The 19,633-nt window shown below is 26.9% G+C and overlaps 1 protein-coding gene across 2 annotated transcripts in view; it reads right to left on the bottom strand.

Annotated features, from left to right (window-relative positions):
• The window catches only part of LOC148234077 (glutamate receptor 1-like), a 393,208-nt gene extending 391,887 nt beyond the window's left edge, over positions 1–1,321 (bottom strand). For both annotated transcript variants that reach the window (XM_088187823.1, XM_088187822.1), the window contains exon 1: positions 1,021–1,321. In XM_088187823.1, coding sequence (XP_088043949.1) covers positions 1,021–1,111 — 91 coding nt within the window. In that variant the 5' untranslated portion in view covers positions 1,112–1,321. The remainder of the gene's footprint in view (positions 1–1,020) is intronic.
• Positions 1,322–19,633: the final 18,312 nt, after the last annotated feature.

Here is a 19,633-nt window from a genome sequence, read left to right as displayed (position 1 = left end):
GTGACGTTTAAAAGGATAATAATATCAAAGATAAATATATTGTTGAGAACGGTTATTTTAAAAAGTATTTATGCTACCTACGTATTATATGAACATGTGATTATTATACGTTTATTTACAAACAACAAATATTGAAATAATTCTAAATAAAAGGATTACAAACAGTAAAACCATTCAAACTATACTCCATAAGATTGTGGTAATATTTTTTCAAGGATCAATCATTTCTTAATTTATTTTTTGTAATTATACTCAAACAATTTTGTTTAATTATTGAACCAATTACATATGTTTTATATTTCAATAAATTCGTTGAATTATTGCAAACTTCAGAATTCCTCGTTTGATAAATAAAAATAATATAAAATTATATTTTTTTAATGAAATGAGAAATATATTCTTAGAATGCAATAAATAAATTAATTTAAATATATTTCAAAGCTATGTTTACGGTTTATTTTTGTAGTACGTTATTAATAATATAATCTTGTGCTTTGAAAATGTGCTATTAATTCAGATACTAATAATAATAAATGTAAGAACTGTTATTCTGGCAAAATAATTTAATTGTAAAATTATTTAAATAGATCGCAAAAAGCTATAAATTAAAAAAAATAAGTTATATATATTAGGTATTCTTATTTATTATGTGGTTAGATACAAAAAATTATAAGTTATGCAATTTATATTAATAGTCATATTTTTTATATCGATAAAATCAGATTTAAAACAAATTTAAATACGTACTTATTTAAAAAAATATATTTAATTTAAGTTATTATAATAATATTATTATTGAATTCAAATCGCAATTATTGAAAATTTAATATTTCACTTGTTTTGTTTCACGAATTTATGTTAAAAAGTCATTTGTTTTTTTCGTTATTTTTATATTAATTCAAGCACATTTTTCATTAAACACAATCAAATAATATAATTTTTTAACCAAAGCGTGTGCACATTGTTTACATTTGGGGCAAGACAATATTATCATATTTACTATATATTTTTTTGACTCACCCAGAGCAATCTTCTCGCCGCTAGTCATCTGTCCATGACCCAGCATGGCTATGGAAGAGGCCACAGCCAGCAGAAACACAAACGCAGTCATGGCCGGGCTTACGCGTAGGCTCGTAGCGGCGTAGCGCTACTCGAGCGACGTAGCCCCCTGGCAATGGTTCGCGAAGCACTGACGGTGTAACGTTGCGAACCGGCGCGCTTGCGTAGCGCGGGGAAGCGCGGAAGAGAGACGGACGAACACTCGCGTAGACCGTAGCTCGTCGTGGCAACGTCGTAGCCGAGCGAAGCTCCGACGAAGACTGAGCTGCTGCGGAACGCGCTACGTACGCTACAGCGCGCATAGTAGGATATAATCGAATTAATGTGATAAAAATATGTACAAGATTTTCACCGAAAACTGTGGTCAGTATGATCCGCGGATAGTTAAGTTACCCGTTTGAATATTTTGAGTGACCCACTAATAAATATACACATATAAATTATCGATATATTAGCCAAAAAGTGAATAATTCAGTGATTATTTTATCCACCAAACTGTGCCAAATGATCTAGAGATGCTTTTCAATGGAAGGGTAAAGACGCGGATTACAAAATCATTCTGATTTTTTTTATCCCTTCGATAGAAGAGCACCTGTACCCAAATTTGTACTAAATCTGCACCCAATCTTTATGTAAAAATAGTCACTTATATTATTGTTAAATCAATTAAAGCAATATCTTGGAAATGCGATTAAAAATTAAAACAAAACTAATTATTTATTAAAAGATTTCAGATTATAAGATAAAATGCGGAATTAAATCATTGGACTTGCCCAAGAAGAGCGTTGATTTAAACCCTACTTAAAATCTTTGGAAAATAATAATGAAGAAAATTATAGTGCACAAACCATCTGATGTATAAAAACTAAAAGAAATTATCGAAAAAGTGTAGTACGAAGAAACTGACAATAAATTTAATGAATCCTTGATTAATTCTAAGCCATCGCTGGATCTAGCAGAGTTAAATGCTAAAGAGAATGCTACAAAATATAAATAAAACTTATTAGTAATAATGCAAGATGTGTTTTGAATGTTCTGTTTTTAAAAATATTTTTTTAATTTAATAAAGAATTTCAAGGTTTTTTGTATTTTTTATTAGTTTTCAATTTATATTTTTATATGTATTAAATTTATTTTAAAATATGATGATTTTAAAGGTGATACTGTATATTCAATGTGTATGGAAATGTTTAGCACAAGACCGATAATTGGAGATAAAACTAAATTGTTACATCAAAATTAGTCAATTAAAAATCTACGCACAAAGTCTATTGCATAATAATATCAACAAATCTGCGGACTTTTTCTTAAAATATTACTATCAATCAATTTATAAAAAAAGCAAAAAGCAATACGTTTTTGATTCAAACAATGGGCAATGTGTTGTGGCGAAACTGGATATTGCTACAATGCTTAATTATATCAAGAGAAAAAATAGGGGATTTTCCAAGAGATGGAACTAGGCACGTCAGACATAATGAGAAATATTTCTATAATCAATAATCCATCCAACCATTTCTTTTATTTTGATATCTTTTAACCAGTTTTGAGTTAATGAAAATGTTAAGGTATAGAAATATTTCTGCTACTGGCACAGTGCGATATAGCCTCATGAATAACTGTTCAATAAAAAATAACAAGATTATGAAAAAAAAACATGGTGAGTGTCATAAATTACATATTTTCTGCAGTATGCAAAAACAATAATTGTCTAAATAAACAAAATTATATATTACATATTATCATAACATAAATTTCATATCCTAATATAAATCTTATTTTAAATAAAATTGATATTTTAACAACGAAAATTTCTGATCTTAAATTATTTCGTACATACAAAATATTAATAATAATAATTTTTTTCCTTATTCTTGCTATTACTTTAAATTTGAAAAAAAACGTTTTTTTTTCTATTATATATTTTTAAATTATTATTATAAAATATCATTTTATATTTTACCTTAGTTTTCAGATGTCAAATCAATCACAAATTCAATCTAATTGCTCTTCAAATTTCTCAAGAAGCAAAAAAAGTTGTAATGAATTTTAATTTGAAAGTCTTTCTAAATTAATTGCAACCGAAATGTCACCCCAAATTGTAAGCGTTAAAATCGGATATATTTTTATTTATCGCAGTGATGCGAACGACGTAATTTGCAGCAGTTGCTGTCAATCTATTTCCAAATGTAAATTCGCTGTCGGTAAAACATGTAATGAATGGAAATTAAATTATTTATAACGACATCTATGTATAAAAGTTCATATCGATTCAGTTAGCTCTATTCGAAACAAAAATAACGGTGAAATTTTAAAATTAATGGTATATTAGCGGAAAAAAGCCGATAAAAATATAATTAAATGGCAAAATAAAACAATATTCCCTATTTTTGGCATTGTAAAAATAATGCCTTTAAATTAGTCGAATGCAGAAATATGGTTATGAATTGCTTAATTAATTTTCCTTCGATATTTATACTTGAGCGGGTAATATCCGTTTCAATTTTCCAGTGCTTTTATTTTGAGAGCGCTGGGATACGTTCCGTTGTGAACTCGCAGAAGTGTTAATATAATTAAACGCGTTTGTAAATTGCTCAAAAGCATAATAGACAAATCTTCAGTGCTCGAGTAACTCCAAATGTTGGCTCTGAAAGGTGGTTATAGTTCTCGGTCACGTCCACCGTTCTTACTTGTGAAGTCTAGGACTGAAGCACTTCCAACTCTTCTCTAGCAAAAGCCGACCGACTGCTCTACACTGTGCATCGATATATTGACATTTTCTCGTACACATATGGGGTTTGATTTCAATGCGTATGGGACAATGCACACCTGTTGAGGTGATTTGTGTCTGTCCTTTTATCTTGTTTTTAGTTATATGTGCGTATATATTAATATATTTGTATGTATTTTGCAATTTAAATATATTTTATACTTTTGGCCATCGTGACGCAATAAGTTAATCTATCAGGTCATGATGGTCATAATTTTTTTAAATAAATGAATAACTGAATATGAGACGCGAATAACATTGTAAGTCTAAAATGACATTTTGATTGAATAACGTTATATGAGTGACTGCGATTTCAACCAATTTCTTTATTGAGTTTGCAAAATACTGACCAGCAAATGAAAAATTATTTATTATACAAAAATGTAACGTTTTTAATTTCTTATTCGTGGTTTTCTAAATATCGTTTTTTGGCAATTTTTTTTAATAAATATTTTTAAAATACCGCTATTAAATTTAATTTCATAATTATATATGTAAAATACCACTATTATATTTAATTTTAAAATAATTATGATACGTTTTCGACAAACGTTATAAATGATCCATAGGTACTTGCTATTGTACGACATCATAACTTACATTATTTTACAATTCTTGACAAAATCCAATATCGAGTTATATAGACACTAGTTAAATATGAAAAAATTGCAAAATATAATATTATAAAAATCCAAAAATAAACGTATGTAAATCTGTAAATTAATTTTTCGCCTCCTGTAAAGTTGACTACGTATTTACAACGTGTTTCGCGTCGCATATTCAATTGTATTCTTTATATGTACCTAACAATATAAATATGAATAAAATCATTTCCCTATAAATATATTTTATAAATTAATAATATAATTTGAGATAAGTAGCATTAAAAATATTTAATTTTATCAAAGATAATATATATTGCAAATTTAGGTTTTTTTAATGTTTAATCTGGCTTAGCCTGCTCGTCCATTTGATTTTCTACACATAGACCCTCGTAAGTCATGACAATAAGATTTTAACTAAAAATAAAAATATAGTATTTTTTCAAAGAAAATAAGATTAGTTTAATGAACAAAAACGAATGTGCAAAAAAATAAATTCTCTCTTAATAAATATATTGGTAGCATCGTGCAAAATTTAATATAAAATGTAAAAAAAAAATGTATAATAGAAAACAATATTTTTTGCCAGCAGCTATTGATTTAGTTATAAAATGTTTCGCAAATTGTTTGCATAACAGATATTTTTTGTTAATAACACGACTAAAAGTAAAATTGATGATATATCTATATCTTGGCGATTAGTTAATTTATTGACTGTGTACTTCAAAATTAGATAAAGCAACGTTTGTGGTTAGAGATGTGTATTTATTAGCATATATATGATATGGTTTAGATCAGGGGTGAGGAACCTATGGCCTTAAGTCCGCATATGGCTTTTTATCTTCTTTGGTGCGGTCTTTTGACTAACGCCAGAATTTATTTATTTTCTATTTTTATAAATAAAATATATTTTTATATATTCCAATATATTTCCTTTGATCAAAGAATTATACGCAAGCTTTTAGAAAAATAGCGCAGTCAACCCACATGTTCCCAAAATTTCTGGTACTGATTTTGAGGTCATCAGCTGTTTTTTTTTGGAACGATCTTTTGACTGATAATAAACAAGTTCACACTTTTATATCAACGACATTTAATTAAAAACTGCATTGTATTTGTAGTCAATGTAAGGACAATTAGCAATTCTTCAAACATTAGTCAAAAAATAAAGCTCATATAGTTATCTGGACGCACTACATGCTTCACATAGCAGATTTTGTGTCAAAAGTTTTAATTTTATCAAAACAGTTTTTTAAGACGTTTGAAAAGCTGTGTGAAAATATGAAAGATAAATAAACCTCACTTTTATACAAGTATATATGTAATTGTGATTCGAAGGGTTTTCAAACTAAAAGATAAAATTGCGTTTTTCTTTGAATAAAAGCAAATAAAAGAAGGAAATTTATTAAGGAACATTACTTACCTATATCGTTTTTTTTTATTTTAGTAATTTAAATGAATTGATGCAAGGGCATTGACTAATACAAAAATACATGATATTGAATAAAACTAAATATTTTTACCATTATATTATATTAATGATCTTGCGCTTATAAATTTCGCATTATACAAGTAATCTATTTGTCGATTACCAACATGACAACTTTTAAAAAAGCAAAAATGTTCAATAATATGCTATACCTCATTGAAGCAAAATTTGAGTCTAGGACTTTAGTTAATTTTTGTGAAATCATTATGCATTAAAGCAAAACTATACAATGTAAATTAAATTGTGTGCAAAAGCTACTATTAAATCATAATATGAACCTGGTTTGTGAAAAAAAATTACTCTAGAGTACTTTTTTCATCGACAAGACGACACTTTAATTAACTTTGCGCTTAGAATGTTCATCCATCGCATTCAAAACATACATATTATTGTAGTTATTCTGTAAATTGTGTATAATTTATATAGGAATACAAGTTTTACTATTTGAAAGTGTGCTTAAATAATTATATAAAATCAGGGGTAGCGCCAAAAATGTTCTCTTAAAATATATGTGCAATAAAATAAGGTTAAAAATAATAATTTATTGAAATATAATATTTCAAATAAAGAAATAAATCTAATCACGTGAAAAATAATCTTATCTTTCACGCGATTAGATTGCATTAACAAAATTATTAACGAACAGTTTGATTTTCGCAAAATGAATTAAACGACTCACTAACTTAACATAATATCTGAGCACATTTACATTAATTTTAATTCGCAGTAGATAAAGCTTATTTTAATTAAAAAAATATATTTTTATTCACACGTTTGTGAAACGTAATAATAAAAATCGACAAATGTAATTTAGCTACATTTAATATATTTAAAATAAAAAACGGTTATTGTGTTTTATAAAAAAATTGTATACTTAATATATTTATGTATTCCTACTTCTATTTTTTTTATATTGGCGCCGTTTTGTCCGGGCTATTTTATCCTGCTTCGCTTTGACAGGACACGATAACTTTCACAACACGAAGTCAACCTTTGCCTCCACTTCTTTAAAGTAAACGAAAAAACTGCATTAAATGGAGAGCAGAATCAAATACCTGTGTATACATCTGAACACAGGCTTTAGTTCATTAAACATTTCACGGAGTTCGAATCTATAGTATTTGCTTTTGAAGTTTAAAAAATACTATATATTATATACAACTAGTTAGAACCCTGTTTATTTAAAACAAAACGATACAAATACCATATATACTAACCTTAAAAAACTACAAAATACAGTTATAATTTTAATTAATTTTAAAACATGCAATGTTTATATTTCATTATAAATATAAATATTACGTAATCCTGATTTTAATAATAAATAAAAATAGTAAATGTGTATTTTAAGTTTAATGATTCATAATATTTTTTTTCTAAAGATTATTTTTTTACCTTTCTGTCAATTTTTAAACTTTATTGGCATAAAAGGATTTAATTTAAAATATTCCGAAAGCTTTCTTTTCACATTATCCTACTTTTTTTCGTATCGGAAGTGTTACAATCGATCAAAATAATTGGTAGTTAAAAGGAGCAAAGTCTGGAGAATAAGGTAGATAAGGTAAAATATTTTAGTCAAGTTCCTTCATTTTATCAATCGACACATAGAGACGTCCATTGTCATGCTTTTAAGCTATACGAACTATGTTGATGAGCGCTAATTTTTTTTTATCTCGTGAAAAAGATCCAGCTGATCACAATAAAAGCTTGCTGATTGGCTAGGCTTAAGAGCTTCGTAATGCAAAATTACTTTATAATCTCATTTTTACAATGATCCCAGGCTTTGAGGTAGGTTTTGGTAATTGACCATTAAATAATAGCGTCTTCTATGACAATTATTGACGCAGAACATTCATTTGTCATCTTTGGTTAGCATATGATTGAGATTCAAGATTCAGAAGCTCTCATACACGCCGACTTGTTTTTTACTTGAACCCATCAGGAACGAAATATTATAAAAAAAACGTAACCTATTGTAATTTTGTATTTTGTTAATACAGTTTTTGTTAAAATAAAAATTTCTATATATTCTAAATCCTTGGTCTTAAAATCTAATTACTTAATTTAATTAAGCTGTTCTAAATATGATGTGACTGAATAAACCCTATTAAAAATATGCAATACTATATTGTCTACATTTTTTTAAGCTTAATAATATTAGGATGAAATAAATTGCTCATTATTTTTTTTTCGACGATGAGGATGCATTATTTTAAATATTGTATTAAAATACAAATATTTTTTGCACGTATAAATTTTTAACATTGCAATTAAAATATCACAAATTATTTGCCTGTGAACTTTAAATAGTATATTTAATAAAATACATTAAAGTTTACCACGATTTTATAATTGGTGTTTATATGTATAAAATACTCAATTGTAAATTGATATTTTATTGAAACAAAAATTATATGTACAATCTGCTTTGTTTGTGATTCGTAATCTGTGTAAACAAATACTATCAAGTTTATAAATACTACGTATAATAAACGTATCCTAATATTAAAAAATAAACATAATATTACATACAACATTATTAAAATATAATATTTTTTGAGTGCAAAATTTGTTATGCACAATAAATCTTCTTAAGACATACTCGAAAAAAATTGCTACATTTGCCAACAACACCACAATCTGATACTGACTTAAAAATAACGTAAAATATACTGTAAGATCATCTTTAAAAATTTCAAAATTGCCTCTCTAAATGGCATAATGGTACTAAATCAGTTCATGTTACGTTTACGCGGAACACATATACTTGTCCTTCAGTATCCCGTAACAAAGGCAAAACGCCAAATATCTTGACAAAATACTCACATGGAAAATTTATACTTAAAATAAAAGAAAATATTTAGGCTCACAAGGAGCAAATTCAGACTTATTATTGAAAAAAAATAATAATTATATATAACACTATCATTAAACTGGCGTGTAGATTTTGGGTGTGACTTTTTTATATATGATCAACATTATTGAGAGATTTTAAAATAAAATGCTCCGCTTGATGTACAAATGTATTTTAATTGGCTGCAACTGTATCCTTATAAGAAAAACAATTAAAAAGGTAAAAAAATAATATTTGAACAAATTTAAAACTTACTTCAACATTTGCTAAAAGATAATGTTAAAACTAACCGTAGACTAAGCATGTAAATATGCTAAAAGTAACATATTTATTTAATTAACATAAGCAATAATATGCAAAGTAATACCAACTAACCTACAAATAATATGATCATTTAATAAAATTGAAACAGGACTATAAATTAAATTAATAAAACATACATAAAGTTGAAGTCTTTCTATTTGTTATTTTTTTTTTCTTTTTCCATGTTCCAAGTTGCTGGAAGAAAGGTATTAATATAGTGTAAAAATTGCATATTGTCCAAGTCGACGGATAGTATTATAGTAAAATTAAATTAAATAAATAGTACAATCCTAATGCAATCTTACAAAAACAATTATTTGTTACAAACAAATAATTGCTTAAATTACTAGAACCAAGTTCAGTAAACACTGACACGTGCTTGTTATTTTAATTAGAGCTGGTCAAATTCATATATCCGCATATGCTAAACACGTAAATGTAAACCATTTTGACAATGCTCTAACTATAAATTATTAGACTAGACAGGAATACGATACATTTCACTATTATCACAGCTTTGGTTGGTTAGTTCCTGGTATTACTAAAAGGGAAAAATGTATCCGAATTGGATTGGAAAATAAAGGACCCATTGTGTGTTATTATAATCGAAAATAATTTTAAAGAGATCTGATTTAGTTGATTAAAATTAATTACTAGAGAATTGCTTAAAATGTTTTCAAAATTCGCAGAAAACTTTCTATTCTATCATTGAAGTAAAACTAAAATATGTTTTGCTGCCTTATATACATGTAAAATATTACATTATTAATAAAAATATATTTTTAAATAAATTTAATATTAGTCAAAAATCTCTTTCACTCGAATCAGTACAAACAGGAAGCGTAATAAATATTCAGAGTGCAACATGGATATTCGGAAATGACTTAATCGAATCAAAGTAATGAAAAGCCGTTAGAAAATCAAACGAAGTTTCGGAGTAAACGATTCATGGTGCTTTTAATTATATAATCTATTTATTTTTGTGGTCTACTGCAATAAATATATATAATACTGCCGTCATTTTTTTACATCTTATTAATATATAATAAAACTAGTTTTATTATTTAAATAATATTAATTCACAAACCATACAAATAAAAAACCTCCATTTATGTACAATACTAATAAACTTATACATAAAGAGTAAAATCTACGTTGTTTTAGATAAATTAAAAACTTTCGGCACGGTATACCCCAAACTATATGTTTTGCTTAATACACCCATATCTGAAAAGTAGAAACTATGTTGCTTAAGTAAATAATTAACACTCAATACCACTTGAGTTCTTCAGGAAAGTTTGCTCAGACCCTTTTACTTTATCTTGTATATAAACGATATTCAAAAATATTGCAAATACTAGTTTATTATTATTTATTAAAGAAGTCTTAAGCCAATTGCGAATAAATTATAAAAATCTTTTAAGACGAGAAGTGGAAAATTAAACAGTGTTAATTATATTTAAAAAAACGAAGACAAATTTTGCCACTAGCTCTTCAAAGTAAACAGGGCAGTATTGTAAAATTTAAATCTTGCGGTATATAAATAAATATATATCTTGAGTTCAAATTAAATAAACACATAATGGAGCTTCGCTACAAAGAGCTTCCTGCTATTGCGGCTTTCATACCAATATTTATTATAAAGATCGCGCTCATCACGAAATATAAAACAATTAATGACAACAATAAAACTATTTTTTTAAATTGTTAGTCATCCAAAATACAGCTACAAAAAAATATTTTGCGTAACCTCACTACCCCATTAATCTCGCGTATCGGAAACTACGATTAAAAGTACAAATACCAAAGCACATATTGCTTTGGAGGCTAAAGATACCACATATCAATGGTTTCAGATATTTAGTAAAATGTACTAAAATAAGCATTTAAATACAAAAAAAATATATTTTTATTCTTTTTCTTCGACTAAAATTGAAAAAAAAAAATTTTTTATTATCACCGCCCAGGTTTTATTTTTATTTTTATTTTTTAAATCGAGGTTATTATTAAATTGTAACATACGTTTTACTTTGAGTATTTAAAATAATATGTTTGACTTTAAGTACTTAAAAAAAATGTTTTTCCTTAATCACGTAAATCGATAAATATGTATAATACTATATATTTATTTAATTAGGAAATGTTCTAAGTGTAAGATTTTAAATTTAATTTTTTATCTTAGTTCATTATTTATATAAAAGGTATTATAACGAATGCTATGAAGTCCAATTAAATGAACGATTACAAGAAAAAAATTTATGCAATTTAATAAAGCAATATATTATAATTTGGTAAAAAATAAATAAATAATTTCAGCAATATAAAAAAATATCTAGAGTAATTTAAAAATAAATATTTTAATTTATCACTAACTTTTTATTTCTTTTTTTATCTAAAACAATCTAAAATGGAATTAAAAAATACACAATATTTTTTTTTTGTGTTTTCTCGGTAAATATTGCGTGACGTTAAGTCAGAAGAACCCGCATTCAAATTAACTATGATTAAGACGTCCACGTAAAAAACCTCAAACATAGCTAAAAATTTTTTGCAACTGTCTAGAAAATATATATATATATTAATATTGTGAATTATTTAAGCAAAAACATGAGTCAAAGCATCTATCTAGTATTGTGGCATATATTCGGAAATTAATTTTTCGTAAATGGGTGACCATTCATTTAGTTGTAACAGTGATTTTTTCTCAAGAATATAGTTATTTTGCTCTAATATAAAAGACTAGAGGAAGTAAATTTAACTGTCAGTATTATGCAGCTATTATTATATTTTCATTTAAACATCGACAAAAAAACATACCCTACGATACAATACAATTCAGTCTGTGAATGTATGTTTCCAATCCTTATCGATGCCAATCATCTGATAATGTTTAGTGCTGCGGCTCTCTATCAGAGATTTGATCTCGGAGATACCTTTTCCTATTACTATACTATATTTTAATTAATATGTAAAGCATTTGTGTTTTTTATCTACTTGTATTTAGTAGCTATATTACGTTTTTAGCCACAAAAAAATATAAGGCCATAAAAAGAATGTTGATATTTGTAGACTCATTTAAGACTCAATAATCTAAATATTTTTTGTATTGCCTAATACAAAGCAAAACCTAACATTCACTACTGCAAATATCAATCGTAAAATATCATAAATAAACATAAGGGCAGCCGGTCAAAAGAGCGTGCGTCAAATGAGCGCGGTCATATAAGCGCTGCATTATAAGCGCTGCGTCATAAGAGCGTTTACCAAAGTAGCGCTGTAACAAAACAGCGTGCGTCAAATGCGCAGAGAGACATATGAGCGCTTTATAAAAGAGAGCGCGTCATAAGAGCGCAAAAATACTTGGAGAATATCAAGTAATGAATATTTTAGGAATTAGGAATATAAAATATAAGTAAATTGTGGGAAATTTACAAAGAATTAAAATTCACGAAATATAGGCGGTAAAATTGGTATTTTATGTGCCAGCGCATAAAAACGATTAAAATGATAAGTAAATGAAAACATTATTATTTATTAATCATTACGTACATACGAAAGTATGGCTCCCCATTTCCATACATACGATATACATCAGTGAGATTAAGATTACTATAAATAATACTGTAAGATTTACAATATTTGACAAAATACCCTTTTTATCTATAACTAGCTTTGAATATCGCCCCAATATTTTTAGATATTATAATTTGGAAGATAAAGATAGACATAAAATCTTGTGGTTTTTAAGAAAACTAATAAAAATAATCACTAAAATCGAATAATTAATATTTTTGCAAAACAAGCACTACAACATTTTAAAACAATGCTCAACGAAAAGATCAAATCTCCTAAAAAGACTTACCAAACTCCAATTGACAATTATACATTAATTTCAGTGGAAGAAATTTTTTTTTATTTCTTATTAGAAAACCTGATACCTTGGAAATATGAAAATACTGTTATTCCCTAATGATATTTGAAATTAAAACCATATTTGGACATACCAAAATATTTAGGAATTTATTAAAACAGTTTTAAAAAAAATAATTAAATTTATCATAAAAAATGTTTACATTAAAAGATTATTCTAAAACTTGAAACTTGTACAAGATTTAATATTGGTAGAAATAGTCTTAGCATAATAAATGCTCCTGCTGCACTATCAATACAGAAAGTGTATAAAGTAAATGAAATTAAAAATGACAATGAAAATTATATAAAAAAAATTGTAGAATTTACAATTTTAAAAGGGGACCATATATACTTAAACTTATTTCAGAAACAATATTTTTATTAGGTTAAAAATAATATTAATAAACTATTATGCTAATCTCTCTTAGTAAATTGATTAGTGTTTTTATAAATCGATATATTATTTTATAGTTTCGGGTAAATGGACCTCTTGGTGCAGAGGTATTATATTAGGTTAACAATATTTACTTGGCGCATTATACCAATTAATTGTCATAATATTTAAGATTAAAATAAGCATAATCCATCTTGTTTTAAGTGGTTAGATATCATTCCTACTACTATTACTGTCACAGTAATAACATTATTATATCGTCATTCTTAATTATATGAATAATTTGTAAAAATAAATCAATATATAATATGTATTTATAAATAAATAAATAGAGACTTATAATATTATTTGAGTTGTCGATAGTTGTCAATCGCTGATTTGAATAGTGCGAGCGAAATAGCGAGCTCTGCTTGAATCTCGCTCTTTTTTTCCGTCATACTAAAATCGTTTTTATTTGATAACAGACACACAATATTAAGTAAGAATTATGCACAATTAGAGCATATAATCCCGTTTTATCCCTTATGATAAAAATATAGATACCCTTCGAAGGAAAAAATTAGTTTAATTGACACCGTAAATTATCGGTGTCATTTATTGGTCTTAACACCACGCGAAACGACCATATTCCGATTAAAAATTTTACAATAAACTTATTATTGAGTTATTTGCATAAGTTAAAAATTGAATATTACTAAAATGTGTTTACCAGAAGTTTTTTACCATTAATAAATTAAAATTGGCAAAACTAGCTCCAACACAAAGCCAATAAATGCATTTCAAGTTTCATCGACGTACGAGTGCAACGCTTGGAATTCGATGTCGACCAATTGTCGAGTTACAAGCGCAAAGGATTACCTATATGACTTATAAAATTAGAAAGACATTACCTTGTCAAAAGCATGATGCCTAGATTTGCAAATATCCTCGCGGCCTCGCGCTTTTTGCGTCAATCGGCGTCCCTTCTCCCGCGAGTCCCGCGAAAAGCACTGGTGCAACGGTGCCTTGCATAGTAACAATATTATATACACTAATTTGAATTATACACTGCTTAATTCTAACACATGCACTGAATTACATTATCACTTTATAATTAAAAACATCGAAACGGATATTATTATAAAAAAATATCAACGAGAACACTTATTCGAGAAAAATGTAACAAAACAATTTATTCGACAGTTTACGACCGCGGTCGCATACCTACTGGTGTGTTTTTAAATATTTCTAGATGCATCCAGACAATTCAAGGTTATGCTTCATTAAAAATAACAAATGTCATTCACCTATTTGTCTATTTTTAAAATATTTATCTCTAATTCGAATTATTTTAATGCAAGTTGTTTGTTTTTTTAATGCGAGAGTGATGCGAAGGTCACCTTGCTGTTGTTGTTGACCTATTTAAAGTATAATGTCGAAGATTTCAAAATTATTTATATGAAAAATATTATTAAAATCTAATTATAGTTAAAACAATAATTTTGCCGAATTCAATTTAATCATATTGTATAATTATCAAAAAGGGAGTTACTTACGATTTTTTAAATACTAAAATTAAAATTAAAATTATGTTTACGATAGTAAGACTTAAAGTAGTATTGGTGAATCTTTATGATTCTTTTATTAGTCTGATATTTAGTTTTAATGTGTTATTACTAGAGACCTACATTTTTCGCGATTACGATTAAACTATTTTTTTGTGAATTTCGTGTTCCTTCTATCAATTTCTTAAGCCAAAGGTCCCCAAAATCCAACCGCGATGCTGTGAAAATTAAATATTATATTTTATTTATCGCATATAATTAATATACCTGCCCTTTTTATTTTTTTATACCTTTTTGTCAATTTAATGAAACATTACAGAACAAATCTAATGATAAATTCAAAACCAGCGTTTCATTTTTATAAAAATATATCGTACGTATGTGGATGGGGAGCCATACTTGAGTATGTACGTAATAATTAATAAATAATAATGTTTTTATTGACTAATCATTTTAATAGTCATTACGCTCTGGCACATAAAATACTAATTTTACCGCCTATATCTCGTGAATTTTTATTTTTTGAAATTTCTCACAATTTACATATATTTTGTATACCTAATTCCTAAAATATTCATTACTTGATTTTCTCAAAGTATTTTTGCGTTCTTATGACGTGCTCTCTTTTGTCAAACGCTCATATGGCTGTCTGCGCATTTGACGCACGCTATTTTGTTACAGCGTTACTCTGGTAAACGCTCTTATGACGCAGCGCTTATAATGCAGCGCTCTTTTGACGCACGCCCATTTGTCCGCGCTCATTTGTGACGTTGCCAAACATAAGATATACAAATTTTAAGCTTTGGTTTAAAACTTTTCAAAATAGGTAATTACTATTGTATTATTATTATCACAAATTATATCAATAAAATACAATATTTAGTAACTATATATTTTGATATTTATTAACTCAACTTGTTTTTTATTATAACTGTAATAGTAAAAACTATTTAAAAAAATATGCATATAAGCAAAAAAATACTATTGTAGATTTTTTGAGTTTTTTAAGTTCGGATAATAATTTAAATTAATTTACAAAGATATGTCACAAAGCTTAGCTTATCTGACATTTACTAGCCTATTTTACATCTCTGATTTTGCTCTTGGTATTGCTTAAATAAAAATTATGGTATGTTACATAAAAAATACTAGAAAAATAAGTGTAATAATTGCCTTTAAAAAATCTTGGGTAAAATACGGGACTGCTAAGTAGTATTTTACTAAATAGTAATATTTTTAATAAACAGTATGCATAATCAAATAAAGGTATTTTTAAATGACCGATGACTGATAAAAATATCTTTGAGAATCACTGACATATTCATAATGCAATGCGCACACTTCCCTTAAAATGTGTATATTATATTACACTAAACCCTCACCGGCGTCGAACAAAAGACATATATAATAATTTATTCCTAGTTAAAGGTCTCTCAGGATTCGCATTTGGATAATTTACAAACGGCTTTTCGCCATGAATTCGTATGTACCATTACTCTATTTAGTACAAGGATACTCGTAAAACAAATTTCGAATATCAACTCAGTACCCGCCCTTTCTATCTCTCTATTTACACAACACACTGGCTAATCACGAAGTGTATTCATATCCGACTAACGAGCTTAATGAATGCACACAATGCCGTTTATTTGATTCGGATGACTAAAATGGTAATTGTGTATAATCGTTTGGACGCTTAAATTCATGAAACCGCAAAGTAGCGTTTGTTAAATGCTTGGAAAACAATTTTTGTTATTATATATTTAGTAAACATAATATATTATTAAAATGAGTCATCGTATATTACTATTATAACTGACGACTTTTATTGGTTTTGGGGCTTAAGTGGTGTGACTTTGCAGCCAAATAAAAATATGATTTTTCTGGTTATTTGTTCAAAATTACGCTTATCAGACAAGTTTTATTGTGGTTTGTCGAGTATTCCAATTTTGAACTGTGGATATTTAGCCGCAAGTTAGGATGCTGCACACGTTGCCCAACTTCATGACCCGACTTGCCCTAATAGGCAAATAAAAAACAATAATTAAAATATACAGATACGGGATTATGACTGCGTTTGCTGTGCGCTCGTAAACTCTTTGAAACGATGGAGGATAAACATGTAATATTATTTTTTATTATATGATACTAGCATTTTTTATGAACTTTTTCTATATTCGACATTATTCATACAATAACATTATATATATATTATTGATAATTAAACCAAAATACTAGAAAATAATGTTACACTATTTTTAATATGTGCATTTGAATTTATAGCAGCTTGTCTGTAAAACAGAAACTGCAGTAGTGTGCTATTTTTTCTATACCACGCTCTTTAAATAAATCATATTTTAATGATCTTCTCACTCATCTTTTCGCTTAATACTCTAAGTCTAATTATTATTTGTATGGTTGGGCCATTGAGCATTCTAATAAATTGTAAGCTAAAAATAAAAAGGTTACATAGATGTATCGATATTTATATTTTAATAACTTATTTTTTAAATCTACTAAGTCAACAGATTAAATTTACATACTACAAGTTGAACTTAACAGCAGCAGCCAACCTAAAGACGTCAAATTTGTATTGTTATTTTTTTCCCTATGCATATATTCATGGCGGATGTTTGTTTCGAGCGACCATTGTTCGCAGTTACTCTATGCCTTATACAAGATGAGGCAACAAAATCTGAGCTTAAAAATATTAAGATAATATTTCGAATGAATTTTAAATATGTAGTACAGTAGCAAAGCTTTCCGGTGTACTAAACAATGATTTTGGTGTATAAACATTTAAATACAATTCTTATTTTCATAATTATAAATTTTCTAACTACTTTATAAAAGCTATAGCTTTAGCTATTATTGTAAACATCTAAAGATGTTTTAAATAAATGTAGTTGCAATACAAGCAACGAGACAAGAATGCAGAGCTCCCAAGACAATAAAATACATTTCATCTTATAAGTCACGGGATGTACAAGAGTTATTAGAGATGGCTTGGAAAAACCAATGTGTTTGTGTTGTGCGAAAATTTTAGCTGCGGATAGTATGAGACCATGGAAATTAAAAAGATACATTTTGGTTAGAAAATTAGATGAGTTTAATAAACTACAACAAACGTTCAAAAAACAGTTTCTGTGTCATTAAATGCATTGCTAGCGTTGTACAATTAGACAATTGTTAAAAAAAATTGTAATTTTTCTTAGTGAAAATCATGATAAAGCTGCAAATTTAATTGTGAACAAACATTTTATTATTAAACTTGTCTATTTGGTTGAAACTTGAATAAATCAATGCATTTACTGAGTCAACAAGACAAAGTCAAAGCATTCATAAAAAAATGCTTTGGAAATCAAAATAAGTTCGAGATGTTTCCACTTTTAAACAATTTATGTGCCAGAGTTAATATTAAAGCAGACAAAAAAATATTAACACTCTGGATGATTTGCTAATGCACTTTTTACATTATTTCAGAGATCTTGCTTTCACTAAGTTTGCGTGAATACAGAATCCATTTGTTAATGAACAAGATAATGAATGATTATATTAAAATTATCGTGCGTTACTTTAGTGAAACCCTAGTTTAATTTTATCTTTTACACGACAATGCGCAATCACTCATCGCACGATTGACCCTCTAAAATATTCACTATATTTATCAGACATTTTAAAATCTTCTGAAAGTGTATTTATAGATTCAATCGACCTTAATTATTTTATAGTAACCTAATATTGTATGCAGCTAGTATATTATAATTATTAATTAAAAATAGTAGAATATTATTTAGTGTTTTGTAAAATTAAATATATAAATAAACTAAAAAACGCTGACAGTAAATAAGACACTTACTAATCACTTCTAGGGATTGCAATATTATCGAAATTTTTAATACGTTATTAACTGACAAAATAATCCGAATACCGCTCGCATGATTCGTCAAGTTTATTGATTGGCAAAATCAAGGCATTTGCAGCACCTGCCAAGTACTGTTACGATATATAAATTATTTTAACTACAAATTATAAATTTAAGACAAAATTAGGTCTTTAATCGACTGCGTCTGGATGCTTCCTAAGTTTTTATACCAAGGCCAGAGCACCACTCGCCAATTTATTCCAATAAAATATATTATTCATTATGTTTTGTCAAATATGATTATCTGAAAAAACTATTATCTGAAAATTGTCAATCTGTTTGTTCAAAAGGCCACATATTTTTTTTAAATATATGTATTCATATGATATTTTTTTGATTGAGATTTATCTTAAATTGCACATAGAATATCGCAATAAAATATACGTTCGAAAAATTACTTATTTATTTCTAATCATGTTAAAAGAAACATTACTTAAAATTGAGTTATAAATGTTAATGTACATATAATAAAATAAAAAATATGTAAATACTGCTTAAATTTTAGTCCCTGACAATTTGGCCTAACACACGCGATTTTTTTGTTTTAAAATCATTGATATCCATTTTTAAATAAATAATATATAATATTTTAAAACAATACAAAAAATATTTAATATTTATTTACTAAAAAAACTAAAATTTAAATCAAATCTGATTTAAAAAAACAACCGTCAACATATTTTAATGACTGATTATTTAAGTATATCATCTAGTATAACCTATTTTTGTTTGATAACAGAAAAAAACAACATTGCATTATTTTACAAAAAAAATCAGATTA

This window comes from Plectrocnemia conspersa, unplaced genomic scaffold, assembly GCF_051122295.1.
Source record: "Plectrocnemia conspersa isolate PC_06_02 unplaced genomic scaffold, ASM5112229v1 ptg000006l, whole genome shotgun sequence".
NCBI lineage: Eukaryota > Metazoa > Arthropoda > Insecta > Trichoptera > Polycentropodidae > Plectrocnemia > Plectrocnemia conspersa.
This window is presented reverse-complemented; position numbering and strand designations above follow the sequence as displayed.